This window comes from Mus caroli, unplaced genomic scaffold (assembly GCF_978045245.1).
Source record: "Mus caroli unplaced genomic scaffold, Mus_caroli_1 scaffold_12, whole genome shotgun sequence".
In the NCBI taxonomy this organism is placed as follows: domain Eukaryota; kingdom Metazoa; phylum Chordata; class Mammalia; order Rodentia; family Muridae; genus Mus; species Mus caroli.
The window spans coordinates 37316758-37331814 of NW_028227267.1; the positions used below are offsets into that span (position 1 = coordinate 37316758).

The 15057-nt window shown below is 43.5% G+C and overlaps 1 protein-coding gene across 1 annotated transcript in view; it reads left to right on the forward strand.

Moving 5' to 3' along the window:
• LOC147001755 (uncharacterized) overlaps nt 1–15057 on the forward strand; it is a 347644-nt gene that overhangs the window by 280653 nt on the left and 51934 nt on the right. Inside the window, exon 3 of the mRNA XM_085828571.1 lies at nt 8779–9047. Coding sequence (XP_085684697.1) covers nt 8779–9047 — 269 coding nt within the window. The remainder of the gene's footprint in view (nt 1–8778; nt 9048–15057) is intronic.

The window sequence follows — 15057 nt, forward strand, 5'->3', positions numbered from 1 at the left end:
GTGGTTGCTGTGTGTCAGCTCTTCTCTTTCCACTGCTTATCTGTATAAAGCCAGGCTTTATATAATTCAACAGAATAATGATGTAGAACAGTACAGATAAAAATCAGATTTGGAATCAAGATGACAGCCTCTAAAGAGATTTTGAAAATATAATCTAGTATCAATTTCTCTTATTTATCTTTTTGTTTGGAAAAGGATGTGTTTACTAACCAGATCTGGTGACACATGTTCCTCCAGACCTGGCAGAGTTGTGTTCAGACTGTTGGGCACCACGGACAGCTCTGGGCACTGTGGAAGAGTTTGTTCTGGAGTCCGTGGTCCACACAGAGTCCAGGGGTGTCAGGTTCTCAGGCTTGGACACTGCAGATGCCACTGGATGACACTGTAGAGCTGAGACCAAAGAAGGGGTGACTGGAAGAGGGGAAGCTCAGGCAGACTCTGGTCTGGGGCCTGAAGGGAAATGTCCAGGAGGAGGGAGCGCTGGCTCAGTTCCCATGGGGAGGAGAGTGTCTGCCTAGCTCTGCTGGCTTCCTCAGTGGGCAGGTTGGTGGTGGTGGTGGCTGGGAACACAGAAAGATCTCCTGGTGGGAGGTTCTGAGTAACCACCTCCTTACAGGAATGCCTGCTCCATTGCTCCAGCTCAGCAGGTGCAATGAGAAGAGGCAGTTGATGTTTTTAAGGCATTTATTGTAGGAAGGCAGAGAGAGGGAGAGAGCAGGAAAGCAGAGTTCTTGGCAACTTAAACTTTATTTGCCCCTTACTCAAAATGAAAGTCCTAATATAAATTCATGCAGGTGTCTCTCTTACATTGGGTTCCATCCCAGGCACAATGTATAAAAGTAAATACCATAAGGGGTTATACACAGATGCAGGAAGTACTGCTGAGTGGTTGGTTCAGGTTTAAGCTTATGTGGGCATCTATACAAAGCAGTTCTGTTGACTTTTATCATGATTTCCAAGGGCACAGAACATAAAAGAATATTTAATCAACTTGACATGAGAAAGTTTCCTACTTACAGCAGAAACAACACATGAGAAATTTTCCTTATAATATTAGTAACAGCACAAAATAACAGGTCAGCCAGTTAACAGTTACCTAGGCCGTAATATTTTTACTTCGGTCTTAACATTCCATCTTGGCCTTGCTATTTTAACTAGGTCTTAACAAGTTGAATCCTGCTACTAACGAATATAGAAATAAGGGTGAGGTTGCAGTGAGGTGGTGGACCAACCAGCAAAGGCCCTTGCTATTCATGTCTGGCAACCGGAATTTGATTCCTAGGACCTATGTAAAGATGGAAAAAGAGAATAGATTCCACAAAGCTGATCTATGTCTTCCACATCCCCCCATCACACTAAACAGAAATTTATGAGCGATTGGAGAGAGGACTCAGGGGTTAAGGGTAGGGGTAAATTGTTAATCTGCTCTGAGCTCCCAGTGGGAGCATTCATAGCTCTGTAGTCGCTCAAGAGACCTGGACTCATGAATGAAAGACACACACATGCCGGCTGATTTTTGATATGCCTTACTAGCTCAGTGGTTGGGCACTTCCAAACCTCCCTGTGGCAAGCACACACTCCCTCTGGTATTCCAGAGTTAACACTTTCTATATCCCAACATCTCATCCTTTCTGTTGGGAATTGGTTTTAATGCTTTGTCTTAATTAGGTTCCCAAAATCACACAGGAATCTGTGTGTCCAAACACTGAGGGCCCCTGACCCCAGTTGTTTTCAGAAGGTAGTGGAGGAGGTCTTTGAAGCAAGTTTATGGCTCCATAGCCTAGCCTCATGCCTGGCTCATTGTCTGCATTCGGAGTGTGGATGTAATGTGACTAGCTCTTTTCCTACTAGTATGACTTCCATGTCTGCTGTCATAACTTTGACAGATGCTGGACTGTGTCCCAGTGTCTGCCTGGAGCTGTAAGTCTAAATAACCCATTCTCATACAAGTTGGTTTTGCCCCATTTGATCACAGCAGTGATAAAAGGCACTGCTAATGATCTGAATTTGAGCTGCACAATCCATATGGCAGAAGGCAGGAACCAACTTCTGTAAGTTGTCCACAGACCTCCACATTCATGACCTCACACAGTGTGCTGTGGTATGTGTGCACCCACCAACACAATACACGTAAACCATGATAATAAAGCAAAACAGCAAACAAAAACATGGATAATAAACAAAGAATCTCACAACCTCCCTTAAACCCCAAGAGCTACCGGCCAGATTCAGACCATTGCCTGTAACATCTGCTTCTCAGAGAGATTACAGTGTGGGAGAGCCTAAGCCACCCTAGCTACATAGAAGGAAGAGAGCAAAGGGAGAAAATGCCAACACCTGTCTCAGAGATTAGCATGGCCACGTGGATAAACATGAGATGGAATGTCTCTGTCTCCATTTCCTATGAAATCTGCTAGGATCACTCCAGAAAGTTCAGGTTAAAGATCAAACAGACACACAACCTCCTTTTCTAGATGTTCGACCTGACTTTCCTGTGAGTCCAGCAGGTACAGTCACAGCCCTGTCTCCAGGACACACAGACTTTATCTCCTACCCCACCTCAGAATATTAACTCTATCTGTTTTCTTCAGTTCCAGAGACGAGGTGCCCAATGTTATGACAAGCTGTGGGTCCCCAAAGCTGAGTAGCTAAGGCTGGTTTCTGCTTCTGTTGCCAAAACTGTCTGGCCCTATTGTTGGAAGACGTTTTATAGCTCGAGTTCAGAGGTCAATGCTTGCTTGTCTTTTTCACACTGAAGTTGTTTTCTTTAAGGAGGTCAAGACATTCCTTCACTGGACTAAATTTCCTTTTTCATTTGTCATTAACATTCATCCTGGTCACATGCAGACACTTGTTATGTGGTAAGTGTACAGTGCCCTGTGTGGGTGCTTCTCCTTCTAACTTTTTTCTATCCAAATTCTCCTGTCTTTTTACTAAAGTTTACTTTAAGTGTATAGGTGTGTTCTTTTTTTCCCGTGAAATTCTCCTCAACACAATTTGCTCTAAAATTTCTGCTGCTTCACTCACTCTCCTTCTGCTTTATAAGAGCTGTTCCAACTGCCAATATCCTCCCTCCTCCTGATTTTTCATAACAAGGGGTCATTTCACACAGAAATCCTGGGAGATGAGCTGCAAAGAATGAGCTGGGACAAGTGAGTAGCCCCTCAGCTCTGGATTGGGGACACTGGTGCCCCCTCTGGAGGGAAGTGTTGCCAGAGACAGGTAAAATTTCCCCAAAGTGACTGAAAGAGACCTGGGAATAACTATAGTTGAAAGATAGTTTGGTCTGCTGTAACAACAACATACACACAAAGAGAGAGTGAGAGTGCCACATTTCTTTCTTCTGGCACACTGGGCAACATCTGATCCATTTAGGAAGACTTAGAACTGATAAAGTAGGAAAGGGAGTCTGGTGAATGAGCCTCTTTCCTCGGAACTGAAGAAAACTGATAGTGTCAGTAGTCTGAGATAGTTTAGGAGATAAGGTCTGTGTGTCCTGGAGACAGGGCTGTGACTGCACCTGCTGGAGTTGCCAGTCAGGGCAACCATCTGGAAAAGGGGACTGTGTGTCTGTTTGACCTCAACCCAGGGCTTGGATGTTTGAATCATCTCTTCTCAGAGTTGATGTAGGGGTGGAGTGGGGCGAGAGGAGGGGTAGGAGTCTTACTGGATGGGACTGATCAAGAGGAACAATGGCCGCCATGACTTTGAAATAGGTTGTTTGCTTCTTTCAGGCCCACTGAGATCCAACTCCTGGCTTCTCACCTGCCCACAGCATGCGGTCCCCTTCATCCCCCTGCCTCACACAGACTCATCAATTCTCCTCAGAGAGTTTTTAAGGTGCAGAAATGCTTCTCACACTTCCACAGAAAACATTACACACACATACATACATACAGAGAAAGAGAGAGAGAGAGAGAGAGAGAGAGAGAGAGAGAGAGAGAGAGAGAGAGAGATATGAAATAAAAAGAAAGTGAGAAAGAAAGTAAAGAAGGAAGAAAGAAAAGGAAGGAAGGAAAACAGGAAGGAAGGAAGCCCTAGGAAGATAACTTTTTCAAGCATACCTCTTTCCTTCCAGGAGGCTTGGCAGGACAGTTCCATCCAGGAAGCCTAATCTGGACAACAGTGGGCATCCCTAGTCACTGCACACCCTCAGACTCCTGCATTCCTTCAGTTCACCCATTACCACCAAGGCAGCACAGAAGTGCTTCTTACAAATGGAATGGAAGGCACTTGAGGCTGCAGCCACCTGAGGGGCTCAATGCAGAAGCACACAGAGAGCTCAGCCTGGCTCCTTTGGAGAACATGGATCCTTCTATTAAGCAATAACTTCAGTCTTGGCCATCTGTCCCCAGACCTGCTTTGGGCTTTAGTGTCCTGATACCTTCCCTTGTTTCTGTCCCCTGAGGATTTCTCTCATTTTCCAGAAGAGTCAGCCCTTAGCTGCTCTGTGGCTTACTGCTTCTGTCTGAGAAGAGTCTCAAAACCTTTTCCTTCTTTCCTCCATCCTGCTAAATTATTAAGTTTGATGTCATAATACAAGGGACCAACACTCTACCTGAAGTTTCTGGACAAGTCAAATCTTTTCTGTCGATCAAAAGAGTGAGCTCTGAATGGAGAATGCACCAGGCTCTTGATTGTGGTGAGTGTTTTACAAAAATATATGTGAGCTGCAGTCCAGTCTCACATTAACTAGTTTCAAAAGGATCATTTGCACAAAGAAAATGAAGGAAAGGGGAAGGAGCCAGCTTCTTTAGTTCTTTAAATTTTGAGAATGCAGCTGGGCCTTTGGGTAAACAAAGGTGGGAGAGTGTATTTACATTAAAGTCTTTCAAGCTGGGGGGAATTAAAAATTAATTCCTTGTCATTAAGGTACATTTAATGGTGTTTGTTAAAACAGACTAATAGTTGGTGTCTCTTACACCCACTCCCATCCACCCTTCTTCCCTGTCTCCTCCTCTTCCCATATTTATTTCTAATCTCACAGAGGACTGGGAAAGCAGAGCTCAGCAGGGCTCTGATTTTTTTCCCTCACAGAGCAAAATGGCTCTCAGGGCCTTTGTCAGAGGTCTTGTAGTGACTTGGCCAAGCCAGTGTCTACTGTGTGACTTCATCTTGTCTTCTTGTGCTTCTATTCAGCTAACCGTCCACTCTATGCTGTCTTTCAAAACACACTGAAGAGAGGTTACTTTCTAAACATTTTTTTCTTGTTATTGTTGTTGGTTTTTTTAATTAAATGATGTTTTGTGTTTACCTTTTTTTATTAGCTTTGGGTTTTTTGTTTTTGTTTTGTTTTTTTCTTGTTTGAGTGTCTGTCTGCTTTCTAATGTAATCTTATCTGAGCCTCCATTGCTGAGCTACACTCTCAGCTCCCAGGTTTTCTTTTAAAGCGCTTCCTCTCAGTCATGGTGTTGAACCTCAGCAGTAGGGTTCTGCCTAAGACCCTGATCTGACAAGACAAAGGAAGGGCTTTGCAGAAATATCCAAGACCTTTGAAAATAGAGGAACCATTGACCTTTAGCTGAAACCTCTGTATGCAGAAACTGTTAGCCACAGCTTCCTCTTGCAAGATGACTGCTCCACTACACAGACATCCTGCCCAGATTGGCTACCCTCCCTCCTCTATAGCCGTGTACAATCAATGCACACTGTTTCCAGGTTGTTGCTGGTACATCTGCATCAGAGCTCACTGGCACTTGAGCCCAGCTTTTCTGTATAGGGGTCTGTAAACCTGATAGTTTCTTCATTACCTGTCAACCCTGGTCACGTTTCCAGAGCCAAGGTATTCAGGTCAAAGCAGGGCACGCTGTGAGGGAGCTTCTATATTGGGTTGAGGTAAGAAGACAATTCTCATCAGAGTGACACCATCCCATGGATTGGGGTCCTAGGATTCCTTCCAGGAAGGAGGAAAAAAGGGAGGCCACCAGCACTCTCTGCTTTCTGGTTGTGGATGCAATGGGACTGGCTGCCTCAAGCCCCAGCCATCAGATGTGCCCAGAGGGAATCCCATCAATATTGTATCCATTAGTATAATAGTTACTCCTATTATTGGGGGTGGGGTGAGGCAGATACTCACATTAGTATTGAGTTGGTGACCCGGTCCTCGGGTCTGTCAATGTGGTCCTCAAGAGAGAGAGAGTGGTGAATGAGGGGCAAGAGAGTTGAAGAGTGAAGTCTGTCTGTCTGCTTAAGTCTATAGCCTTCTTTATTGAAAGGCAACTATGGGTATATAAGCACAAGTTTGGGGGGGGTGCAGCTGGAGACATTTATCCACAAGTCCAGGATGTATAGGAGAAAAACAAGATGTTATCAGAGTGTATTCAGGTGTGGTGGGCTTCCTGCAAAAACATCACGTTAGGAAAACAAATCTCTCATCAGGGCAGAAAAGCACCCACCTGTAAGTAAATAGCCCGAGATGGCTGCAGAGATGATAGCCACTTTCTGCTAAGAGTTGGCTCCCAACCAGTTCGCAGTGAGTAACTCCATCTGAAATGGACTCTGGACTTTTCCTTCTACTTTACAAATTTCCCCATTGACTTTGCTATTACTACCTGAGATACTGAGATATCAAACACCTAACTGAGAGCTGTTACCAAGTATTTCCCAGCTAATTCTGTAGAGGTTGTAGTTGGCAGGCCTGCCTGTTCTCTACCATCTTCTTTCTTGAATTTCCTGGATTTGAAAGCTGGTAGTCATGGTTAAGTAAGAGAATGACTAACTTTTATATATGAAATATGATGCATGCATACACATAAAATAAAAATAAATGAACATAAAGAAGGAAATATAATGCATGGTAGTAGTGTTGGGTGTGGTATATAGGAGAATATTGTGTCTGCAACATGGTTTCTGCCTCAACTGTCTCAATAAAATGAAAACTCTTAGAAGTTAAAACATGCATATAAACTTGACACTTTATGCTTAGAATATATATCATGAATATATACTATGAATATATATCATGAATATGCATGTATGTATATGTGTGTATATATAATGAAGCCCCTATGTGCCTTCAACTCCCTGTGAAGTTGACATAACTTTGAATTCCTGATCCTCCAGCTCCACTTCCCAAGTGTTGTACTTATAGGCGCTGCCACCATGCTCCACAAGGACAGAGGACTTCTAAGACCCATATCCAGTTTTCACATGCTGATACAGTACAAAACTTTTAAACCAAAATCCTGAGAATGGACGCAGGGCAGTCTGGTTCAAGGGAATATGTGTGATATCATCTTGTTGCCTGTAAGGACAAACTGGGGTGATACCTGGAGGCTTTGCCTATCCAGGGGCCATAGCAAATCCATAGCAAATCAAAACAAAAGGGACGTTCAGAAGTACAGATGCTATACATTAGTTGCTGGATAAATGCTCTGCCAAGTGCTCTGGTTGTCTATGGAAACGACAGTTCTCAGTATTTATAAAATTGTCACAGTAATCCGTTTTATAGGGACTAATCCTTTTGGAGTGGACAAAGTTTTGAGACAGGATGTCACTCTAGAGCGTCAGTTTGGTTTGAACTTGCTTTAATACCCAGATTGTATTCAAATTTTTCTGTCCTTCTGCCTCAGGCTGGAAGTTCTAGGGTCCCAGGCTGGCACTTCCAGACCCAGCTTATGAGCCAGGTTGTAAGCAGCCTGTGCTGCTGTGAGTGGATGCTCAGCTTTAGGAAGTAAGACTCAGCAGGAAGAAGCTAGTATGCCCTGGGCTTGCCCTTAAAGGATGTTGTGGGACACAGCGCCATTTCCTGTCTTGCTTTCTTCTGCCATGACCTTGAGGCTTTAGCACATGCCTCCCATCGTGGGTGTTTCTCTACAACAGACCCCCAAACAAGAAAGCCAACTAGTGATATCTTTGACACTAGAATCAAATGAATCTCTCTGTCCTTCAAACCATTTATTTGTCTCAGGCATTTTTCAAGCATTGGAAATCTGATTTGTAGCAGGATATAAGTTAACTTAACTCTGATTTATAAAGCTCAAGGTATATTTGGTCCAGGGGCTCTAAGGCTTTCTCCTTTATTTTATGGGACCTTCTATATATCTCTTTGGAAGACTATTTATTGAACAAACCTGATCTTGAACCTTATGATCAGGTTTCTGCAAGCACATAGGGACTGCAGAAAGACCTCCCATGCACACAGGGCTCTGGGTTGGTTGTGTCGTGAAGGGTCCTGTAGCTCTTTTTTGCACTCAGGATTCTGCAGAGTGACTCATGTATGTAACTTCAGGGGGACACTGTGGAGATCTACCTCCCCTGCCACTCCATACTTGCTGTGCACGATTGGAACCACGTTGTTGCCTATGGTCTGGTACAGCATGTCTTCATTCTTGGAACTATTATTGACACCACTGAATATGTTCTTGGGCTACTCACTGAGGGATGAGTGTCACACCCCACGTACTGGTTGCATATAGAATGGATAGTGTGATACTCTGGCCTCAGTCTGGAAGTCAGCTCCTTTGGCTGGGATTTTAGTTGAAATTAAATTGACTCTGTAAGTCAGTGTGAAAGAGGAGATTCAAATTCTTCTCCCTGTTGGACAAAATGTTCACTACTCTACAGACTTTCTGGTGCACTGTCAGTCATGCCTAAGGGGCGGCATCACATAATTATACAAAGGAAGGGTAGCATCTAATTCCTAGGTTTCTGGAGCCCCTCAGGGAAGTGCCTTCCAGGATCCCCCTGGCAGGCTTGGTGCATCTGTGGCTGACGTTCCTCATGGAGCTCTTCAAGACATCTACCAGTCCTTTGTTTGTTTGTTTGTTTGTTTTTCAGAAAGCCACATTGTCTGCTTGAAGATCAGGATTAAACTACCCAACGTGGACGGGCATCCTTGGAAGAATGGGGTGCGGTCACAGACACCGAGGCTAGAACGCCCCCCTCTGTCCTCTGCACAGCGCCCCAGTCTGTTTGCACGGCTGGGCAACTCTGACCTCACCCATATCAGGAACGAGATTCCAAAGGAAATTTCATTCTTCTATTTGTCATCCCACCAGGAAAGAAGGAGTGAGAAACAAAGCCGCCATCTCCAGTCCTGGGTCCAGGTGGGTTTCTACTCCTGTCCCTCCATGGATTGGCTATGAAGTCCCTTCCTACTAAGGACAGTTGTGGGCTCCTGGGAGACTACTCAATTCTCAGGTCTGATTGCATGGCTGAGGTGTGGTGGGATCAACTCTTTCCACAGTTAGCTTTTCAAGTCTTGCCAGAGTCCAGCGTGGATGGCCATTGTCTAGAACCAGGGCACATAGGGGACAGAAGAATCTGTGAAGGGAGGAATTCAAGAAACCCTCATTTGCTCAGATAAGGAAATTTTGAGAGTATTTATGTTGATATCAGATTTGTGATGCAAATCTGTCAAGGTTGTGCAAGCATAAGTGGAGTTTTTGTTTTCTATTTCCTGTCTCCTTCCCTTAACTCATTTTTAAGTGTGTTCTGAAACCTTTGAAGACAGGTCAACAGCATCCTCTGTGCCTTCTTACTGAATATTTGGGATTAGCAATGTCTGAGACAGAACATCAAACCATGCCAGCACAATGATGGAGCATCTTTGTTTCAGACGCAGGATAGATAGAAACCTTGATCTTATATCCCCAGTGGGCCAGTCCTTTCCTTGTGATGGCAGGAATCTCATAGCCAGTCAATACATGCAATTGTTAGAAACCTCAGTTAGCATACCAGTCTCAACAGCCTCTGGCCAACTCCAAAAAGCAGCCTCAGCTATACAAAGAGCGAGCATCACCCAGCTCTGAGCCAGTTAGGGTTGCTAGTCGCAGAGGTTTCAATTCAGGAAGCAGTATGATGATAAAAGGGAGAGGTCAGATGTTTTGGAGAGTTATGGAAATAATCAGTGTTAAGTAATTTTTCAATATTGCTTTAAACATGAGTTGTGATTTTTCTAGAAATCGTTCCAATGAGATATTAAAGTTGTGTCATGCATTGGAAATCTTTCATTCACAAGGATACCAACTGCTCCTTGGTCAGTTAATGTCCCTTTCTTTGTTCTTCAGTTCCCTCTTCCTTAAAGTGGAGGTTGAGAGATCTTCTCAGTTTGGTCTCATGGGGCGATGGGACCTTAGTCACATGATTCAGAGAATGTGGAGTTGAAGTTTAGTTTAACCTGGGTGATTAGAAAAAGTGAACTAGCAACCGTTCGAGATCAGGACTGGGGGAGTCATCAGTTCAACAATGGCTTAGCTTGTCGGGGTGAGTGTTTCCCCCTCATCCTTGTTCTTTCTGCACCCCACAAAACGCCATAGAGTTGTCCACGGGAGGCATTCTTAGTGTGACTCCAAGCATGGATTAAAAAGTGTACCCATGCAGGCTGGTAAAACATATCTTGAGATCTTCCATTGTGTGCACATCTGAGTATAGAGCACTCTCCGTAAGCAGTTATTTTCAGAATGGCTGCAAGCAGAGCCGAGTATGTTGGGAAGTAATGTTTAATTTGTGTCTTGTTTGGAAATGTACGGATGCCATCAGTTCTTTGTTCCCATTTTCCCTGTCCCATGGGAGGCCCCGCTCCTCAGCAGGGTCCTCCTGTGAGCTTTCCTTTTCTAGTTGTTACTTCTGTTACCTATAGAGTAGTATGTAAGCACTGTAAAGGAATCTCACAGTGTCCCCATGCCTTCTACTCTATAACGAGCCCTAAGGATACAATCAAATACACACACACTGTATCAAGGGGGAATGTGCCAACACTACAAATACTAGAAGAAGAAGCCCATGCCCCTTGTGTCATAGATATTACTGGCTTGGAGAAGAGACACACAAAAATTCCAGGAAAGTAGGATGGCTTTCAGAAGGCTAAACATTTTAATAAATACTTTTTAAAAATTGGTAGTTGTTTTATTCAAATTAAAATTACTGACAAAGATACAATACTCAGGCCTAGGGATGTGGCTCAGTGGTAGTCTATGTATCATATATGAGGTCCTGGGTCTGAGTCCTGGAAAACACACGTACACACACACACACTCGCACACACACACACTTTTCCCTTCCATCTTAATAATTTCTAAATTTTTAAAAATACCCATTTGTGTTTCAATATGTGCCATGATGGGCAAATACATTTTAAAAAGAGCCCTGATTTTTTTGTCAGGGATATGAGCTGATTCTAAATCCCCTGAGTTGTTGGGTGAGGGGCCAGCGACTTCCAGGAAGAGTCCTGACTGCTGAGAGTCTCTCTCTGCTCCTGGCACTCTAACATTGCTCTAAAAAAAGGAATCTGCTATGTTTAAGCAAGTTAGTGTGACAGACTAGTCGATTTTGAGGGGAGTTTTAGAGTTAAACACACAGTGAGACAGTTTCAAGGGGGTGGACAGGAGACACTGGTGGTTGAGGTGTTCTGCTGGAAGTTGCTTCCTGGGTGTTTTAGAGAAACCATAATGAGAGACTGCATTGGGTGAGTTGGTAAAAATTAATGTGGAATTTCTGCAAATTAGTAACAAGTAGCCCCTTTCCTGGCCACATAGGCCTGAGAGTTTTCAAAGCCTAAGTAGCAAGTGACTTTTTAGGATGAAACACCCCCTGTGTAGTGTTCATGGTGCACAGGCTTGGCTTACCCAGAGATCCTTCAGGGAAGATGTACTTCGGTGAGACTGGACCAAGGTCACCCATCAACCATTTCTTCCAGTTGGTACCTTGTACCATCAACTAAGGTTATATAAATTTGCCGCTGCAATTCCAGCATTGCTATATTTGGCTCCTGAAACCGGTAAAGAATCCATTAGCTTAGTAAGAGCCACAGACTTTCAAAGCTGGAACCCCTCTCATTTATGGATGGTAAAGCATAGGCCTAAAGAGAAACAGGAAGGTAACTACCAGAGAGATATTGAGAGCCTGCTGTGAAGCCAGCTCTATGATTCAAGGTAAAGAATACAGATCCCTCTCAGCTGTAGATTGTAGAGCAGCAGGAAATATGGACAGATAAACGATTGTTTCCCTAAGATCACATGGTGTGCTGGGAAACAGCAACCATGAAACCCAATAGCTGTTAAATATTTGCTTTATGATAGCCTTACCATTAGGATCCTGCACATTATCGCTTTTGCTTTGGTGTCCTAAATACCCAGAGCCTGGCAAGTTTAGGCACTCTGAGTGAGCCTAACAGTTCCCATTCCCCACAACCTGGGTTTTAAGGATAGCTTGGCTTGTTCACAAGAGCAAGCAGTCCTGCTATTGAATGGCACCATCCCTATCCACTTCTGCCATCTGCTGAGCATTTTGAGTATTACCAGCTCTTGTTATTTTGTTTCTTTAGGGTGGAGGTAGCCAGGCTAGTCACTAAACCTGCCCCAATTCTCCTTGCCTGCTCTGAGATTGCAGGCATGATTGCAACATCACACCCAGATCTTCCTCATTTTAAAAGAGAAATCACATCCAGGAAAGAGCATCCCAAGACAAACATAAAGAGCTCAGCAACTGGGTGTCATGGCGCCCAGCAGCTCTGGTGAGCAGTCGCCACCAGGAAATACTGGTAACTCTTTAGGGGTGGCTGAGCCTTCTGCACTTGCGCACCATCTCTTCTCAATAAACAACAACAACAACAACAACAACAAAAAACACGCTCACCTTTGATTCTGTTACAGATTATAAATCTGCTATGCTTTATTGAAGTTTGTTATTTCAGCACTGTGAAATGAACGGGAATTTGGTGTTCTTTATAGCCTTATTCTGAGTCTGTTGTTATCATGAAACAGAAAAGATGGGCTAGTGTCAGATGCTAATTAGAAGGGCAGTTCACTTCCCACTCCATCACCCATCTTACACATGCTCAGTAGAGCCTTAGAACCCTGACCTCCTAGATTCCAAGCTATACTCCTGCCCCTGCATTACTGAGCAGATTATAGCCTGAGGTCCAGGACCTCGACATTCTACACATGTGACACACACAAACACACACACACACTCACACTTGCACATGCACACACACACACACACACACACACACACACACTTGCACATACACATACATATAAACACACATGCACGTGCACACCCGCACATGCACATACGTGCACATGCTCACACACACAAGGTAAAAGTAAAAGTGTTCAGACCTATGCATGAGCAAAACACCAAATAAAATTAATGGTTAACTTAATGCAGCTGAAAAACAAAATGCAGGGCAAAAACAAAACAAAATGTACTTGGCACTGATTTCCTCTTTAAGTAATATGTCCTTAGGCTGGCAGAAAGATGCAACATTCTTTGTAGTTATTTATTTACAGACAAGGTCTCCTGTATCCCAGGCCATCCTTGAACTGGCTATAGAGCCCAAGATGACCTTGAACCTCCAATTCTCCTGCCTCCATCTCACTAGAACCACATAAACTAAGTGTGGTAGTTCTTAAGGAAGATCAAGAATTTGGGCCCAGCAAGACCTTGTCTCAAAGTAAAACAAAACAAAAAATCAAAGCATAAAAGCTGATTTTTCCTGTTATATGTGGGGACACTCATGGTTATCTGATATGATGGGGTTTTGTGTGGAGGTGCAGGTTTCTCAGAAGCCATGTACCATATTTTCTGGGTCCTGAACCTCACCAATTACAATGCTGGCTGGTAGGGATCTTCATGTTTCTACCTCCACAGCACTGCGATTGCAAGTGCTTTTCAAGGAGCCCGACTTCTTACTTACTTGGCCATTTCCTCCCTGTGGTGACCTTATTTAAGTTTAATTTTTATTATTTTAAGTTAAGTGCATGTGTGTATGTCTGTGAGCAGGTATGTGTAAGAGAGTTCTTGGTGCCCACAGAACCCAGAGGCACTAGATCCCTTGGAGCCTGAGTTGCTAGTGGATGTGAGCAGCTTACTTAGTTTGGGTGCTGGGACCAGAATTCAGGCTCTCTGAAGAGTAATATGCACTTTTAACTGCTGAGCCATCTCTGCAGCCCCACCAGGAAGAGGGTTTTTATATCTCAGGATCATCTTTCTGTATTTTCTCCAAAGAACTAAGGATATGATCAGAAATTGCTTGATATCTCCCTGTTATCTCCCTTTTCTCAAAATTTCAAATTTCCTAAGAAATAGCATTTTAAAAGTCCATAAGAGAAGATCCAGCAATACCACTTCTGGGCATATACTCAGAAGATGCTCCATCTTGTAATAAGGACACTTGTAATACCCCACTATGTTCATAGCAGTCTTATTTATAATAACCAGAAGCTGGAGAGAACCCAGATGTCCAACACATAGGAATTGATACAGAAAATGTGGTAATTTTCACAATGGAGTACTACTCAGCTATTAAAAACAATGAGTTTTCCCAGCACTTGGGAGGCAGAGGCAAGCAGATTTATGAGTTTGAGGCAAGTCTGGTCTACAAAGTGAGTTCCAAGACAGCCAGGGCTATACAGAGAACCCCTGTCTTGAAAAACCAAAAAAAAAAAACAAAAAACAACAACAACAAAAAACCCAAACCCAAACCCAACCCTCCCCCCAAAAAAAACCAATGAATTTATGAAATACTTAGAGAAATGGATGGGTCTTGTAGGATATCATCTTGAGTGAGGTAACCCAATCACAAAATAATACACATGATATGCACTCAGTGATAATTGGATATTAGCTCAGAAGCTCAGAATACCCAAGATACAAATTGTAAAACACATAAAACTCAAAAAGAAGGAAGACCAAAGTGTGGATACTTCAATCCTTCTTAAAAGGGGGAACAAAATACCCATAAAACAAGTTACAGAGACAGAGTTCAGAGAAGAAATTAAAGGAATGACCATCTAGAGACTGCCACACCTAGAGATCCATTCCATAAACAACAATCAAACCCAGACACTATTGCAGATGCTAACAAGATTTTGCTGACAGGAGCCTGATATAGTTGTCTCTTGAGAGGCTCTGTAAGTGCCTGGCAAATACAGAAGTGGATGCTCACAATCATCCATTTGAAGGAGAACAAAGTGGTCCCCAATGAATGAGCTAGTGAAAGTATCCAAGGAGCTGAAGGGATTTGCAGCCCTATAGGAGGAACAACAATATGAACTAACCAGTCCCAAGGAGCTCCTTGGGACTAAACCACCAATCAAAGAAAACACATGG